The 14,117-nt window shown below is 43.5% G+C and overlaps 1 protein-coding gene across 10 annotated transcripts in view; it reads right to left on the bottom strand.

The window, feature by feature from the left end:
• CCSER2 (coiled-coil serine rich protein 2) overlaps positions 1-14,117 on the bottom strand; it is a 235,106-nt gene that overhangs the window by 118,594 nt on the left and 102,395 nt on the right. For 7 of the 10 annotated variants that reach the window (XR_004975207.1, XM_036355913.1, XM_036355912.1 and 4 more), the window contains one exon: positions 4,206-4,368. Coding sequence is in view for 9 of the 10 variants with exons in the window: in XM_036355913.1 (XP_036211806.1) it covers positions 4,206-4,368 (163 nt within the window). In the remaining variant the exon portion in view is untranslated. Of the gene's footprint in view, positions 1-4,205; positions 4,369-4,873; positions 5,000-5,047; positions 5,190-14,117 lie in introns of those variants that run through there. The other 3 variants (XM_036355920.1, XM_036355921.1, XM_036355914.1) reach the window with 3 other exon arrangements.

Below are 14,117 nucleotides of genomic sequence, written 5' to 3'. Positions count from 1 at the left end.
GGTAATAAATTATCTAACCCTACAACTCAAAGAGTTAGAAAGAGAGCAACAAGAAAAGCCAGCGTAAGCAGAAAGAAGGAAATAATAAAGATCAGAGTGGAGATAAACGACAGAGACAAAAAAAAAAATAGAAAAGATCAACAAAACCAAGAGCTGGGTGTTTGAAAGGATAAACAAGATTGATGAACCTCTAGCCAGGCTCACCAAGAAGCAAAGAGAGAGGACTCAAATAAACAAAATCAGAAATGAAAGAGGTGAAATAACAACTGATCCCACAGAAATACAAACAATTATGAAAAAATACTATGAACAACTCTATTCCAACAAAATGGACAACCTAGATGAATGGACATATTCTTAGAAAAATGCAAGCTCCAAAAACTCAACCAAGAAGAGTCAAAAAACCTGAATAGGTCGATAACTACCGAAGAAATTGAAACAGTGATCAAAAATCTTCCAGCAAACGAAAGCCCTGGTCCAGACAGCTTTACAAGGGAGTTCAAATAAGACGTCATTCAAACAAGAACTAAAACCTATCCTCCTCAAACTATTCCAAAAAATTCAAGAGGAAGGCACACTTCCAAGCTCTTTCTATGAAGCCAGCATTACCCCAATCCCCAAACCAGATAAAGACACCACAAAAAAAGAGACCTACAGGCCAATATCCTTGAGAACATAGATGCTAAAATCCTCAACAAAATCCTAGCAAATCAGATTCAGCAATACATTAGAAAGATCATACACTATGACCAAGTGGGATTTATTCTGGGGATGCAAGGATGGTTCAACATCTGCAAATCAATAAACGTAATACATCACATAAACAAACTGAGACAAAAAAAACACATAATCGTATCAACCGATGCAGAAAAAGCATTTGACAAAATCCAACACCCTTTCTTGATAAAAACGCTCAGCAAAGTGGGAATAGAGGGATCATACTTCAACATAATAAAAACCACATATGACCGACCCACAGCCAACATCATACTCAATGGGCAAAAACTAAATCCATTTCATCTAAGAACAGGAACAAGACAAGGATGCCCACTTTCACCACTCTTATTTGACATAGTACTAGAAGTACTAGCCATAGCAATCAGACAAGAAGAAAAAATAAAAGGCATCCAAATTGGAAAAGAAGAAGTAAAACTGTCCTTATTTGCAGACAACATGATATTATACATAGAAAACCCCAAAGACTTCATCAAAAAACTACTAGACCTAATAAATGAATTTGGCAATATAGTAGGATACAAAATTGACACCCAGAAATCTATGGCCTTTTTCACATCAATAATGAACTCACAGAGAGAGAAATGAAAAGAACAATCCCATTTACCATTGCACCAAAAAAATTAAGATACCTAGGAATAAACTTAACTAAGGACGTAAAAGATCTGTACTCGGAAAACTACAGGACATTGAAAAAAGAGATAGAGGAAGACATAAACAAATGGAAGAACATACCATGTTCATGGATTGGTAGAAACAACATCATTAAAATGTCCATACCACCTAAAGCAATCTATATATTCAATGCAATACCTATTAAAATACCAATGGCATATTTCAAAGATCTAGAACAAACTCTCCAAAAATTCATCTTGAATAATAAAAGGCCCCAAATAGCCACAGCTATCCTGAGAAAGAAGAACAAAGTTGGAGGGAATCACAATACCAGACATCAAACTATATTACCAAGCCATGATTCTCAAAACTGACTGGTACTGGCACAAGAACAGACATATAGACCAATGGAACAGAATAGAGGACTCAAAAATTGACCCAAGCCATTATACTCAATTAATATTCGACAAAGGAGGCAAGAGCATACAATGGAGTCAAAACCTCTTTAATAAATGGTGCTGGGAAATTTGGTTAGATACATGCAAAAAAAAAAATGAAACTAGATCACCAACTTACACCATACACAAAAACAAACTCAAAATGGCTAAAGGACTTGAATGTAAGATGGGAAACCATAAAAATCCTACAAGACTCCATAGGCAGCAAAATAGCAGTCATATATCGTAGCAATATCTTTACAGACACGTATCCTAGGGCAAGAGATAATAAGGAGAAAATAAACAAATGGGATTACATCAAAATAAAAAGCTTCTGAACAGCAAAAGAAACTATCTACAAAACAACAAGAAAGCCCACTGCATGGGAGAACATATTTGCCAATGTTACCTCCGATAAGGGTTTAATCTCCAACATTTACAGGGAACTCATACAACTCAACAAAAGAAAAATAAATAATCCAATAAAAACATGGGCAAAGGACCTAAATAGAATCTTTTCAAAAGAGGACACTCAGAAAGCCAAGAGACACATGAAAACATGCTCAAAGTCACTAATCATCCGAGAGATGCAAATCAAAGCAATAATTAGGTACCACCTCACACCTGTCAGAATGGCTATCATCAAAAAATCAACAAATGACAAGTGCTGGAGAGATGTGGAGAAAAAGGAACACTCGTGCACTGCTGGTGGGAATGCAGACTAGTGCAGCCACTATGGAAGACAGTATGGCGTTTCCTCAAAAATTTAAAAATGCAACTGCCATTTGACCCAGTAATACCGCTTCTAGGAATAAATCCCAAGAAAACAGAAACACCAATCAGAAAGGATATATGCACCCCTATGTTCATAGCAGCAAAATCTGCAATAGCCAAGATTTGGAAACAGCCTAAATGCCCTTCAACAGATGAGTGGATTAGAAAACTATGGTACATCTACACTATGGAATACTACTCTGTTGTAAAAAAGAAGGAATTCTTACCATTTGCAGCAGCATGGATGGAACTGGAGAGCATTATGCTAAGTGAAAAAAGCCAGGAAGTGAAAGAAAAATACCACATGATCTCACTCATTTATGGATAATAAAGACCATTATAACCTAATGAACTAAAAGATAGATACAGAGGCAGAGAAGCATGGAACAGACTGTCAAATTACAGTGGGTAGGCTGGGGAGTGTTGGCGGGGGTGGTGGGGGTATGCATGCATATAAGCAGAACCAATGGACACAAGAAACTGGGGCGGGGTGGTAAGGGCATGTGCAGGGTGGTAGGGGAGGCCAGGGGAAGGTCAATGGGGCAAAAAAGGAGACATTTGTACTACTACCTGTAATACTTTAAACAAGAAAATAAAATTAAAAAAAAATCAATACACTGTAAAAATAAATAAAATAATAAAAAAATAAAAGCCAATCAATTCAGGAGAAATGTGTCCTTTGTCTTATGTACCTGGAACTCTTATAATAGATCATGTTTTATTCTTTGCATTTGCCTCAAGGAATTAGAGCCAACTTTTTCTTACTTCAAGAACTATATGAGGCCATGTGTTTCCCTGCCACTATTTCTTTATCCCAATTTTATTATTTGTATTATAAATTGGCTCAAAAATGACCTCAAATCCAAATGGAACAAGATGAGAGAGTGTTGTATTTTATGCCTTAAAATATTGAGAGAAATGGTCATAAGGTGGCTGAAAAAAATTTAACAACTACTACTGGGTGTTTAATATAAGCCAGATACTACTCTAGGCACTTTTAACCTGATTTTTGAACAGTGAGAAAAAGGTATTATAAAGTCTATAAATGATAAACGGAAGTGGAGAGAGGTTAAATAAATTACCTAAGTTCACAAAGCTAACATGTGCAGGGCCAGGCTTGAATGATTATAAAGACACATCATACACAAGGTCTGATCAAATTAAAGACTATGCTATGCTTCAAAAAGAAAAAGAATTCTAGCATTGTAAAGTACCTTCCTTTGTTTCTAACAGTACTTGAGAAATTTTTTAATTTAAATTTATATGCACAAAAGAAGACAAGTCACTTGGCACTAATTTTACATTAGTATTTAAAAAATAATAAATTTTAACAAAGTCAACATTTAATCATTCCCAAAGGAGAACTAGAAAAATCACAACAAAACTTAAATTCCAAATAGCAGACGTAAATAAAATATTAATATTCATGATAAAGTTGAACAAAGATTTGGGTCAAAAGGAAAAAATTAGACATATTATTCCAATTAGCACTACATATAACTTGAAATATTTTTTGCCGCACCAAAGAAAAAGACCAGGCCAAAAAAAAGAAAAAAAAAGAAAAAGGTTTTTGAGGGGAAGGAGGGGAGAATAAAGGGGAACTTATGACTCACAATTAATAAGAGGATAGAAAATTAGACTCACCTGCTCAAGTCACTTTTTCCATGGTGATGATAGCGGTCAGGATGACTGAGGGGGTAATGTTCCTGTCCACTCCACCTCTGGGGTGACCTTTTCCAAAATCCTTCCTGAGACTGCCGAACATTTCTGTCTGATCGATCAAAGCGATTCATATTGTCACACTCCACTAGGCAGATTCAAAAGCAAAACACTATAAACATGTACATACGCTACAAAAGTTAACTACTTAGAGCTTGATCATTAATTGCTGCTGAAAATATAAAATTCTAAAAAATACCAATCATTTATGTTAGCTAATCACAAAATCAAGATTTCCAGAAAAAAACATAAAAACTAGTTCTTTTGGTAACAATTAAGTTTATATCATCCAAAACTAAAGTAAATTATAAAACTTTCCTATCACAGTCACTAAAAGTAATAATTAATGGTCCCACTGTTTCAAAACAGCAAATGATATTTGAAATCAGCATTATACGTCTTAAACACCAGTTTTAAGTGGTTTTCATCATTGTCACTAGTTGGTTCTGACTTCAGAATAAAGTGACAAGAAAAAGTATTTAAGGCTAGTATGGAATTCATTCCTTAAAATGAATGTCACAATATTCCTAATTTCAAAAAGCTCAAATTAACTCTTCATCACAAACAAATCCTATATTTGTAATTAAGCTCACAGTTTTAGAAAGACGCTTCAATCTGCCTGCAGGAGAGGCTGTCCGAAACATCTAAAATGCCACTGAAAACAAAGCCAGTCCTTTGCAGCAACAAACAGTACACTCCCTGATATCCAAGTGCCACAAAAACACGAAAAGAATCTCTTTGAAACACCAAGCTTCTCCTGCACTTACCGGAACACTGTTTCCTCACAGATCTGAGCACTGGCTGAGAGAGTTACTCTGTACAACAGAGACATTGTGTCGCCTGCTGCCTACTCAGACATAGTTGCACCCGGGCAGACAAGCAGGCCTTCCTTCCTGCTCAATCCCAGCCTCCCTGTGGGAAGCAAGCCCAGTTTACCCCGTGACTCCATCTTCCCTCCAGCTTACATAGCTACTGAGTTAGGACTGTTACTAAAAATACAACGCAACACTCAATCAAGCCAGGAACAGGACAGGATTCTCTAGTCTGAGAATTACTACATGAGAAAGTTCAAATCCGGCATGTTCAGAACTCCTTGTGATAAAAAACAAAACAAAACAAAAACAAACCCTAAAAAATAAATGTAATCCCCAATTTAAAAACAACTCACTACAGTATTTAAATGATTGTTTTCCCTTAACCTAAAACTTGACTTAAAATATGGAGAGTATCCCATTATACTACACCAGAAAAAAAAACTCCCATTCCAAAAGAAAAATGGTATAATTCAATTCTCATATACATTGAACTCACTGTAACATGTCTTCTAAATGAGTAACATTTTATTTTTTTTAAATATATTTTTATTGATTTCATAGAGGAAGGGGAGAGAGATAGAAACATCAATGATGAGAGAGAGTCATTGTTCGGCTACTTCCTGCACGCCCACACTGGGATCCAGCCAGCCCCACAACCCAGTCATGTGCCCTGATGGGAATCGAACCATGACCTCCTGGTTCATAGGTCAATGCTCAATAATGGAGCCAGGCTGGCCAGGCTAAGATTTTAAAAGACACTGAAATTTTGTTTAACTTCATTAGAGGAATAAATTTGGCAGGGGTGGGGGGGGGGACGACTATGTTTTATGGTATTTTCAAATACATTTTTGTTGTTGTTGTTAATCCTTACCCAAGGATATTTTCCCATTGATTTTTAGGGAGAGTGGAAGAGGGAAAGACAGAGAGAAACATCCATGTGAGAGAAACGCATTGATTGGTTGTCTCCTGTATGGGCCCTGATCAGGGCACGGACCAGGGAGGAGCCTGCAACCAAGGTATGTGCCCTTGATCAGAATTGAACCTAGGACCCTTTGGTTCTTAGGCTGACACTCTATCCACTGAACCAAACCGGCTAGGGCTGATAAAACTTTTAAAGGCAGTTTACATTTAAAATAATTTTATTAATTTATTTTGTTCATTAGATTCCACATATGAGTGAGATCATGTGATACTTGTCTTTCTCTGACAGGCTTATTTCACTTAGCATAATACTCTCCAGATCCCTCCATGCTGCCACAAACGGTAAGATTCAGAGGCATTGAAGCATGCAACAGACTGACATATTTCAGAGGGAAGGGGGATGGGTGCAGGAAGAGATTAGCCAATGAACTTATATGCAAATATGCATACCTCCTGGACAGACAATAGTGCTAGGAAGGTCGTGCCACTTTATTGCGATAAATTAAAATCTACTTTTAAGTTCAATTCTAGAAAACTAGGCTGTCAGATAAATAAAAGCATGGTGCTCTATATAGCTGAGGGATGGTCTATATCTACTTTTAAATGTTCTGAATTCGTATTTTTCTTAATCCAGGCAGGTAAAATTCACTCACTCCCCACACAAGAAATTGTTTTAATAAGAACCTGACATGTAAACATCAACAACACAGAATAACAAGTAGCAAACAAAGCAGGCAAACGGGTCAGGAGACAGGGTTCAATTCCGCGGGAAATTAAATGCAGAAATATAGAGATGTGCTGCTTTTCAGTTTGCTCAAAGTGTTGATACTACACACAACCTTCAAATTAAAGCACCTTTACTGAATTATGAACTCAAACATGGGCATAATGGCAACTAAATACTGGAAAGAAACATCTGTCATGACCACAAAAGACAGCTGGTAGAAACGGAGACAGAGGTGAGTCCACCAAAACTGTGTAGGAAGGTCCTGCTGACACTTCTAGCTGAGGCACCCATCAATCACATGTTTATTTTCTTTACAATGTTATTAAGGAGATAATGTGAAATAACAATCAGTGGTGGTTTCTTAGAAAAGGTTAAAAATTCTCTAACAGAATTGAAGAAATAATATAGAAAGAAAATAAAATTACAAAATGGAGATAACTCAAAATCACTTTCCAGAGCCAAGAAGAAACAGGACAAATAAGACTAAGGAAGGAAACAAATCCGTCTCAATAGAAAATGATGGGATAAACCTAAAGGAATCCTAGTTTGAAAAAGTTTTAACCCAGTATGCTGATCAAAACTACCTATACACAGCAGATTGGGCCCTAACTATGAGTGTAGGACTAGAGAATAAAGGCCTTCTGAAGGTTTCCAGCTCCAAATGTAAAAGGCAGCAGCTTTAATATGTTGTTTTGTTTGTTTATTTTTACTCTGAATAGGAGACAGAGAGATACTCCCAAGACTTTTACCCTCTGAAGAGGAAAAGAGGGTCTTGGTCTTGCACAGCTAACTGCAAGGGAAGGCATGTGGGGGTGCCAATGTCTAACACTCATCATACCCATTTCTTCTGATTTTGATAAAGGAACACCAAAAGTTACCTAGATCACTTCTCCGGTAGCTTGTCCTAAGAAGGTAATGGAAAACACAGGTAGTATTTCCATCTGTGACTAACAATTGGCTGTGAAGATGGTGGGAAGAAATTACACATCACGAAGCCTGAAAAATATGTTCTCAGTGGGAAGTTTTACAATCTGATCAGGAAAGCTTTTAACTGAAATCTGGCTTAAAATTAGAAAGGCTTCTGTAAAATAAAAATTCATGAACCTTGTTATTACTAAACACAATTAGTACTCAAACACAGAAATAAATTTCCAGAAAAAAATACAATAATGACTGGAAAGTGGTCAAGGACAATACTATTACTCTCATATGACTATACCTCAATAAAAAGTTAACAAAAGTGTGGCCTTAGGAAAAATAACATAAAATAAGTGCAAGTGAATAGGCACCATAACTTGGTGGGGTGGGATTCAGGAAGAAATTAGACATCGTTTTCAACACAGATAAGTTTAAAACCAGAGTGAGTAGAGAAAATAACACATGTAAGAAGGGATACATAAGAGAAATTTCATAAGATTATTATTCTATGAATGTGTCAAATTCTAGGCTTTAATCTATAGACAATGAGGGATGATTAGAGGTTCTGGAGCAAGAAAATAATGCAATACAATAGTGTTTTTTATGTAAATGTGAATCGGGGACAGGGGGGAAGGAGGAGGGAGTTACTAAGGGATCCTGGTTGCTAACTGGGCTCAAATTATAAAATGCAGAGCCTAGCAGCCATTTGTACACAGAGGCTTCTAATGCCACCTGCACTTTCACAGAGAAGCTATGCTGAAATACCTGCCTGCAGCTGTGTTTCTGTCATCTGAGCTGGCCCTCATAAAGGAGTTTCTGGAATCCCACTTCAACCAATAGGACTGAGGCTTTCCCCATCCAATAAGAGCTGCATAGCTCCAGCCAATTAGAGTTGCTCTATTCTGACCAATCAGGACAGTGCCTTTTGGATCAATCAAATTTTGAGGATTTGGAGCCCTCATCTGCATGGGGACAAGCCAATCAGAGACCAAGGGTGGGAACTCCTGTCCATATAGACCAGCTTCCCTGTGGCTCCCCAGCACTTTCCTTTTCACCTAAGACTGAAGACTGTATCTCCCTGGCAGAGCTGAAACACCCAAAAATGTCCCTCAGGGCAGAGCTGTCTAGCCAGAGAGGGGCCTGGCCCAGGGCTGTTCTGTAGTTGTGGTGCAGCACAACCGAGCTGTTCCATAGCCATGCTGCTTCCACAGCACCATCTACACTAATACAAGAGAAACATGGTAATTGGCGTACGACCGCTACCATTTTCATTGGCTAATCAGCGAGATATGCAAATTAACTGTCAGCCAAGATGGCTGAGCCGGCAGTTTCAAACATTGTAACAAATACCGCCTGACTTCAGCCAGCAGATTCGCAACATTGTATGCAAAGGCCAGAAACCTACTTTGAGGAGCGGAGGCCTAAGAGCTGGAGCCAAGCCTCAAGCTAAAGCTGGCCCAGAATAAAAAAAAAAAGGAAAAAAGGAGCGTTTGGGAGTTCAGTCACCCCCAGCCTGAAAACAGCCCTCAGCCCCTCACCCAGACTGGCCAGGCACCCCAGTGGGGACCCCCACCCTGAAGGGTGTGTGACCAGCTGCAAACAGCCATCATCCCCTCACCCAGGCTGGCCAGGCACCCCAGTGGGGACCCCCACCCTGATCCAGGACACCCTTCAGGGCAAACGAGCTGGCACCCACCCGTGCACCAGGCCTCTATTCTATATAGTAAAAGGGTAATATGCCTCCCAGCACTGGGATCAGCGGAGCCAAGAGGCCTCCCGGCGCCGGGATCAGCGTGACAGGGGGCAGCACCCAAACACCCTGATCGGCCCTGCTCTGTGTGTGACAGGGTGCGGCACCCCAACCCCCCCGCCCCCTGGGCCCTACTCTGTGTGTGACGGGGTATAGCCATAACCTGCCCATCAGCCCTGCCCTGAGTGTGACAGTGGCGGCGCCCCAACCCCCTGATCGGCCCTGCTCTGTGGGTGATAAAGGGCGGTGCCCCAACCCCCCCCCACCCCCCCACGGGCCCTGCTCTGTGTGTGATGGAGTAGAGCCATAACCTCCCCATCAGCCCTGCCCTGAGTGTGACAGTGGCGGCGCCCCAATCCCCTGATTGGCCCTGCTCTGTGGATGATAGAGGGCGGTGCCCAAACCCACTGATCCGCCCTGCTCTGTGTGTGACAGGGGATGGTGCCCCAACTCCCCTATCGGACCTACTCTGTGAGTGACGGGGGGAGCTCCCCAACCCCCCTGATGGGCCCTGCTCTGTGTGTGACAGGGGGCAGTGCCCCAACCCCAGGATTGGCCCTGCTCTGTGCGTTACAGGGGGTTGCGCCGCAACCTCCCCATCGACCCTGCCTTGAGTGTGACAGGGGGTGGTGCCCCAATCCCCCAATCGGCCCTGCTCTGAGCCCGACCAGGGGCTGTACCTAGGGATTGGGCCTGCCCTCTGCCACCCGGGAGCAGGCCTAAGCCAGCAGGTCGTTATCTCCCGAGGGGTCCCAGACTGCTAGAGGGCACAGGCCGGGCTGAGGGACCCCCTCTTCCTCCTGAGTGCACAAATTTTTGTGCACTGGGCCTCTAGTCTATACTAATAAAAGAGTAATATGCTAATTAGACTGGGAGACCTTCCAGGAGACCTTCCAGATATTCTTCTGGACAAAGCCATGGTAGCAGGGCTGAGGTAGAGGCGGTTAGAGGCCAAGAGGGGAGGGCAGTTGTGAGTGATGAGGCTGGTGGGGAGCAGGGCCGTTGGGGGTAAGCAGACAAGCAGGGGGGCCCATAGGGGGTAAGCAGGCCATCAGTGGGGGTCAGTTGGAGGTGATCAGGACAGCCGGGGGGGGGGGGCAGTTTGGAGTGAGCAGGCTGGCAGGGAGGGCATTTGGGGACAAGCAGGCCGGCAGTAGAGCGGGGGGGGGGGGGGGGGGAGGCAGTTGGGGGTGAGCAGGCCGGCAGGCAGAGCGGTTAGAGGCAATCAGGCAGGCAGGCAGGCAGGTGAGCCATTAGGAGCCAGAAGTCCCGGATTGTGAGAGGGATGTCGGACTGTTGGTTTAGGCCCGATCCCTGTAAACTGGCAGTAGGACATCCTTCAAGTGGTCCCAAATTGGAGAGGGTGCAGGCCAGGCTGAGGAACACACCCTCCCCCGTGGACAAATTTCATGTACCAGGCCACTAGTCCTATCTAATAATAGAGAAACATGGTAATTAACTGTAACTTCACTACCCTTCCCATTGGCTAATCAGGGCGATATGCAAATTAACTACCAACCAAGATGGCAGCCGGCAGCCAGGCAGCTGAAGTGAACAGGAGGCTTGCTTGCTCCAGTGACAGAGGAAGCCAAGGTTCCCTGCCTGCCGCAGCCCAGCTCTGAGCTCCAGATGCACCAATGTTGCAATTATAGAAGCTAAACAAACCCAGAAACCTGCTTTTAGCTGCCAGCGGGCTCAGAGCTTAGAGCGCCAGTGATGGCAACAGAGTTTCAATTATAGAAGCTAAACAAACCCAGATACCTGCTTTCAGCGAGCCATGGCCTCAGAGCTGGAGCCAGCTCTCAGCTCCAGTGACAGCTATAGAAGGTAAATAAATCCCAGAATAAAAAATAAAGAAAAAAAAAGAGGCTGGGAGCTTTAGTCGCCCGCCAGCCTGAAAATGGCCCTCAGCCCCTCACCCAGACTGGCCAGGCACCCCAGTGGGGACACCCACCCTGAAGGGGGTGTGACCAGCTGCAAACAGCCATCAGCCTGTCATCCAGGCTGGCCAGGCACCCAAGAGGGACCCCCACCCTCATCCGGGACATCCTTCAGGGCAAACCAGCCGGCCCCCACCCGTGCACCAGGCCTCTATCCTATATAGCAAAAGGGTAATATGCAAACTGACCCTAACAGCAGAAAGGCTGGGAATGACTGGTCACCATGACACACACTGACCACCAGGGGGCAGACGCTCAATGCAGGAGCTGCCCTCTGGTGGTCAGTCGCTCTCACAGCAGGGAGCTCTGCTCAGCCACAAGCCAGGCTGACGGCTGCCAGCACAGTGGTGGTGGTGGGAGCCTCTCCTGCCTCCTCAGCAGCACTACGGATGTCCAACTGCAGCTTAGGTCTGCTCCCTGCTGGCAAGTGGGCATCCCCCGAGGGCTGCTAGGCTGCCAGAGGGATGTCTGATTGCCATCTTAGGCCCAACCCCCTGGGGAGCGGGCTTAAGCCAGCAGGTGGTCATCCCCTGAGGGGTCCCAGACTGCGAAAGGGCACAGGCCGGGCTGAGGGACCCCCACCCCCGAGTGCACAAATTTTTGTGCACCGGTCCTCTAGTCCTATATAATAAAAGCCCAGGTGGCGTCACACCCTTGTGTGATGTTGTCACAAGATGGCCGCCACAAAAGAGCCACTACAAGATGGTCGGCAGGGGAGGGCAGTTGTGGACGATCAGGTCGGCAGAGGAGGACAGTTGGGGGTGAACAGGCTAGCAGGGGAGGGCAGTTGGGGGCAATTGGGCCAGCAGGGGAGGGCAGTTGGGAGCCACCAGGCCTGCAGGGGAGGGCAGTTAGGGGGGACCAGGCCAGCAGGAGAGGGCAGTTAGGGGCGACCAGGCCTGCAGGGGAGGGCAGTTGGGGGCAACCGGACCGGCAGGGGAGGGCAGTTGGGGGTGATTGGGCCAGTAAGGGATGGGTAGTTGGGGGCAACCGGGTCGACAGGGGAGGGCAGTTGGGAGCAATCGGGCCAGTAGGGGAGGGCAGTTGGGAGCAATTGGGCCAGCAGGGGAGCAGTTAGGCATCAATCAGGCAAGCAGGGGAGCAATTAGGGGGCAATCAGGCTGGCAGGCAGAAGTGGTTAGGGGCAATTAGGCAGGCAGGCAGGCAAGCAGTTAGGAGCCAGAAGTCCCGGACTGTGCGAGGGATGTCTGACTGCCGATTTAGGCCCGGTCCCTGTGGATCACTTAGGCCCACAGGGACCGGGCCTAAACCAGAAGTCATGGCAAACTTGAATTCAAATTGAAGATTTCAACTAGGTGCCAGTCATCTTGTTGGCAGAAATTCTACCTACAATGGCAGACTAAGTGGGCGGAACCCATCAAGGTTCAGAGTGACCCACCCAAAAACTAGAACCAAATTTCCCTAATAGCTTCAAAAACCAGAATCTAAAGGTACTAAAAACAATAGTCAGAAGTATATTAGAAGACTCCTTAAACATTGTACCAGCCCTAGCCAGTTTTGCTCAGTGGATAGTGTCAGCCTGTGAACTGAAAAGTCCCAGGTTCAATTCCAGTCAAGGGCACATGCTAGGGTTGTGGGCTCGATCCCTAATAGTGAACTTGCAGGAAGAAGCCTATCCATGATTCTCTCTCATCATGGATGTTTTTCTCTCTCTCCCTCTCCCTTCCTCTCTGAAATCAATAAAAATATATTTTTTTAAAAAACACACTGTACCAGTCTTCATAACATTCCTATTCTCCTAATCAAAACACTCAGTGGGTGGGTATAGTATAGTGTCATTCAGGACTTCAGAACTATAAAGACCAGTCATTACTGACTTCCTTGTAGCACCAAATGCTACTTTATCTTTGCGTCCTCTGAAGGCAATATATTTTAGACCCATGTTCTGCTTTCTTCTGTATCCATTAGCTCAAAATAGCTAATACTTGTCTGCTCTTCTAGGAAAATCTGTAACATATTCCTGAAAAGTTCAGGAATTCCCTTGAACTTTTCACAAGTCCCTAAACAAGACCTCAAAACAATAAAGTTCCCTGTGATCACATTTTTATCTTTTATGTGGACAACTTTTTGTTCCCAAAAGATGAGGCAGGCTCAAAGACTGACTCCATCTTTGCTTCCTGTTTTAGCTAAGAAAGGGCATACGCTTCCCAAAGAGAAGTGGTTATAATTCTGTCAAAGTAAAATGCATTGCTTAGGGCGTGACTTATTTCGAGGAGGTAAATCCCTGGTTCCTCAATACCAGCCCTTGAAACTTCACATAAATATCCTGAACCAGGAAGTCTCATTCTTCCCCCTATCATTTTCAATGCTGTATGTTTTTCCTCTGTGTTCTACAGTATTTTTCTACTTGATCTTCCAGGTCACTAACTCAGATTTTAACAATAGCTATTCTTTTTTTGTTATCTACTGAACTATTCTGTGGAGAAGTCTTCTTTAACAGCTCCAGAAAGCTTTGTTCTGCAATTGATTCTCCCTAAGTGCTCTCATTATTATGTCCTGGGCCACTCTAATTCTGGGAGTTTTATTGCTTTTCTGTTTTTCTTTCTGGGTGTTAGCTGTGATTTTTCTTTCTCAGATGCCTGGAACTCAGCTTTGGTTGCTCAAGTATCCCAAGTGACAGCAAAACCACAAGAAGGTGCAACAGGTAGAGCAGATACTGATATCAGCTCATCACTCCCTCCTGTAATAGAATCATACATTTACTGTCCTCTGTGGCTGGGCTTCTCACAGTCAATAGTGTGGACC

The sequence above is a fragment of the Myotis myotis genome, unplaced genomic scaffold, assembly GCF_014108235.1.
Source record: "Myotis myotis isolate mMyoMyo1 unplaced genomic scaffold, mMyoMyo1.p scaffold_m19_p_24, whole genome shotgun sequence".
Classification (NCBI taxonomy): Eukaryota; Metazoa; Chordata; class Mammalia; order Chiroptera; family Vespertilionidae; genus Myotis; species Myotis myotis.
This window is presented reverse-complemented; position numbering and strand designations above follow the sequence as displayed.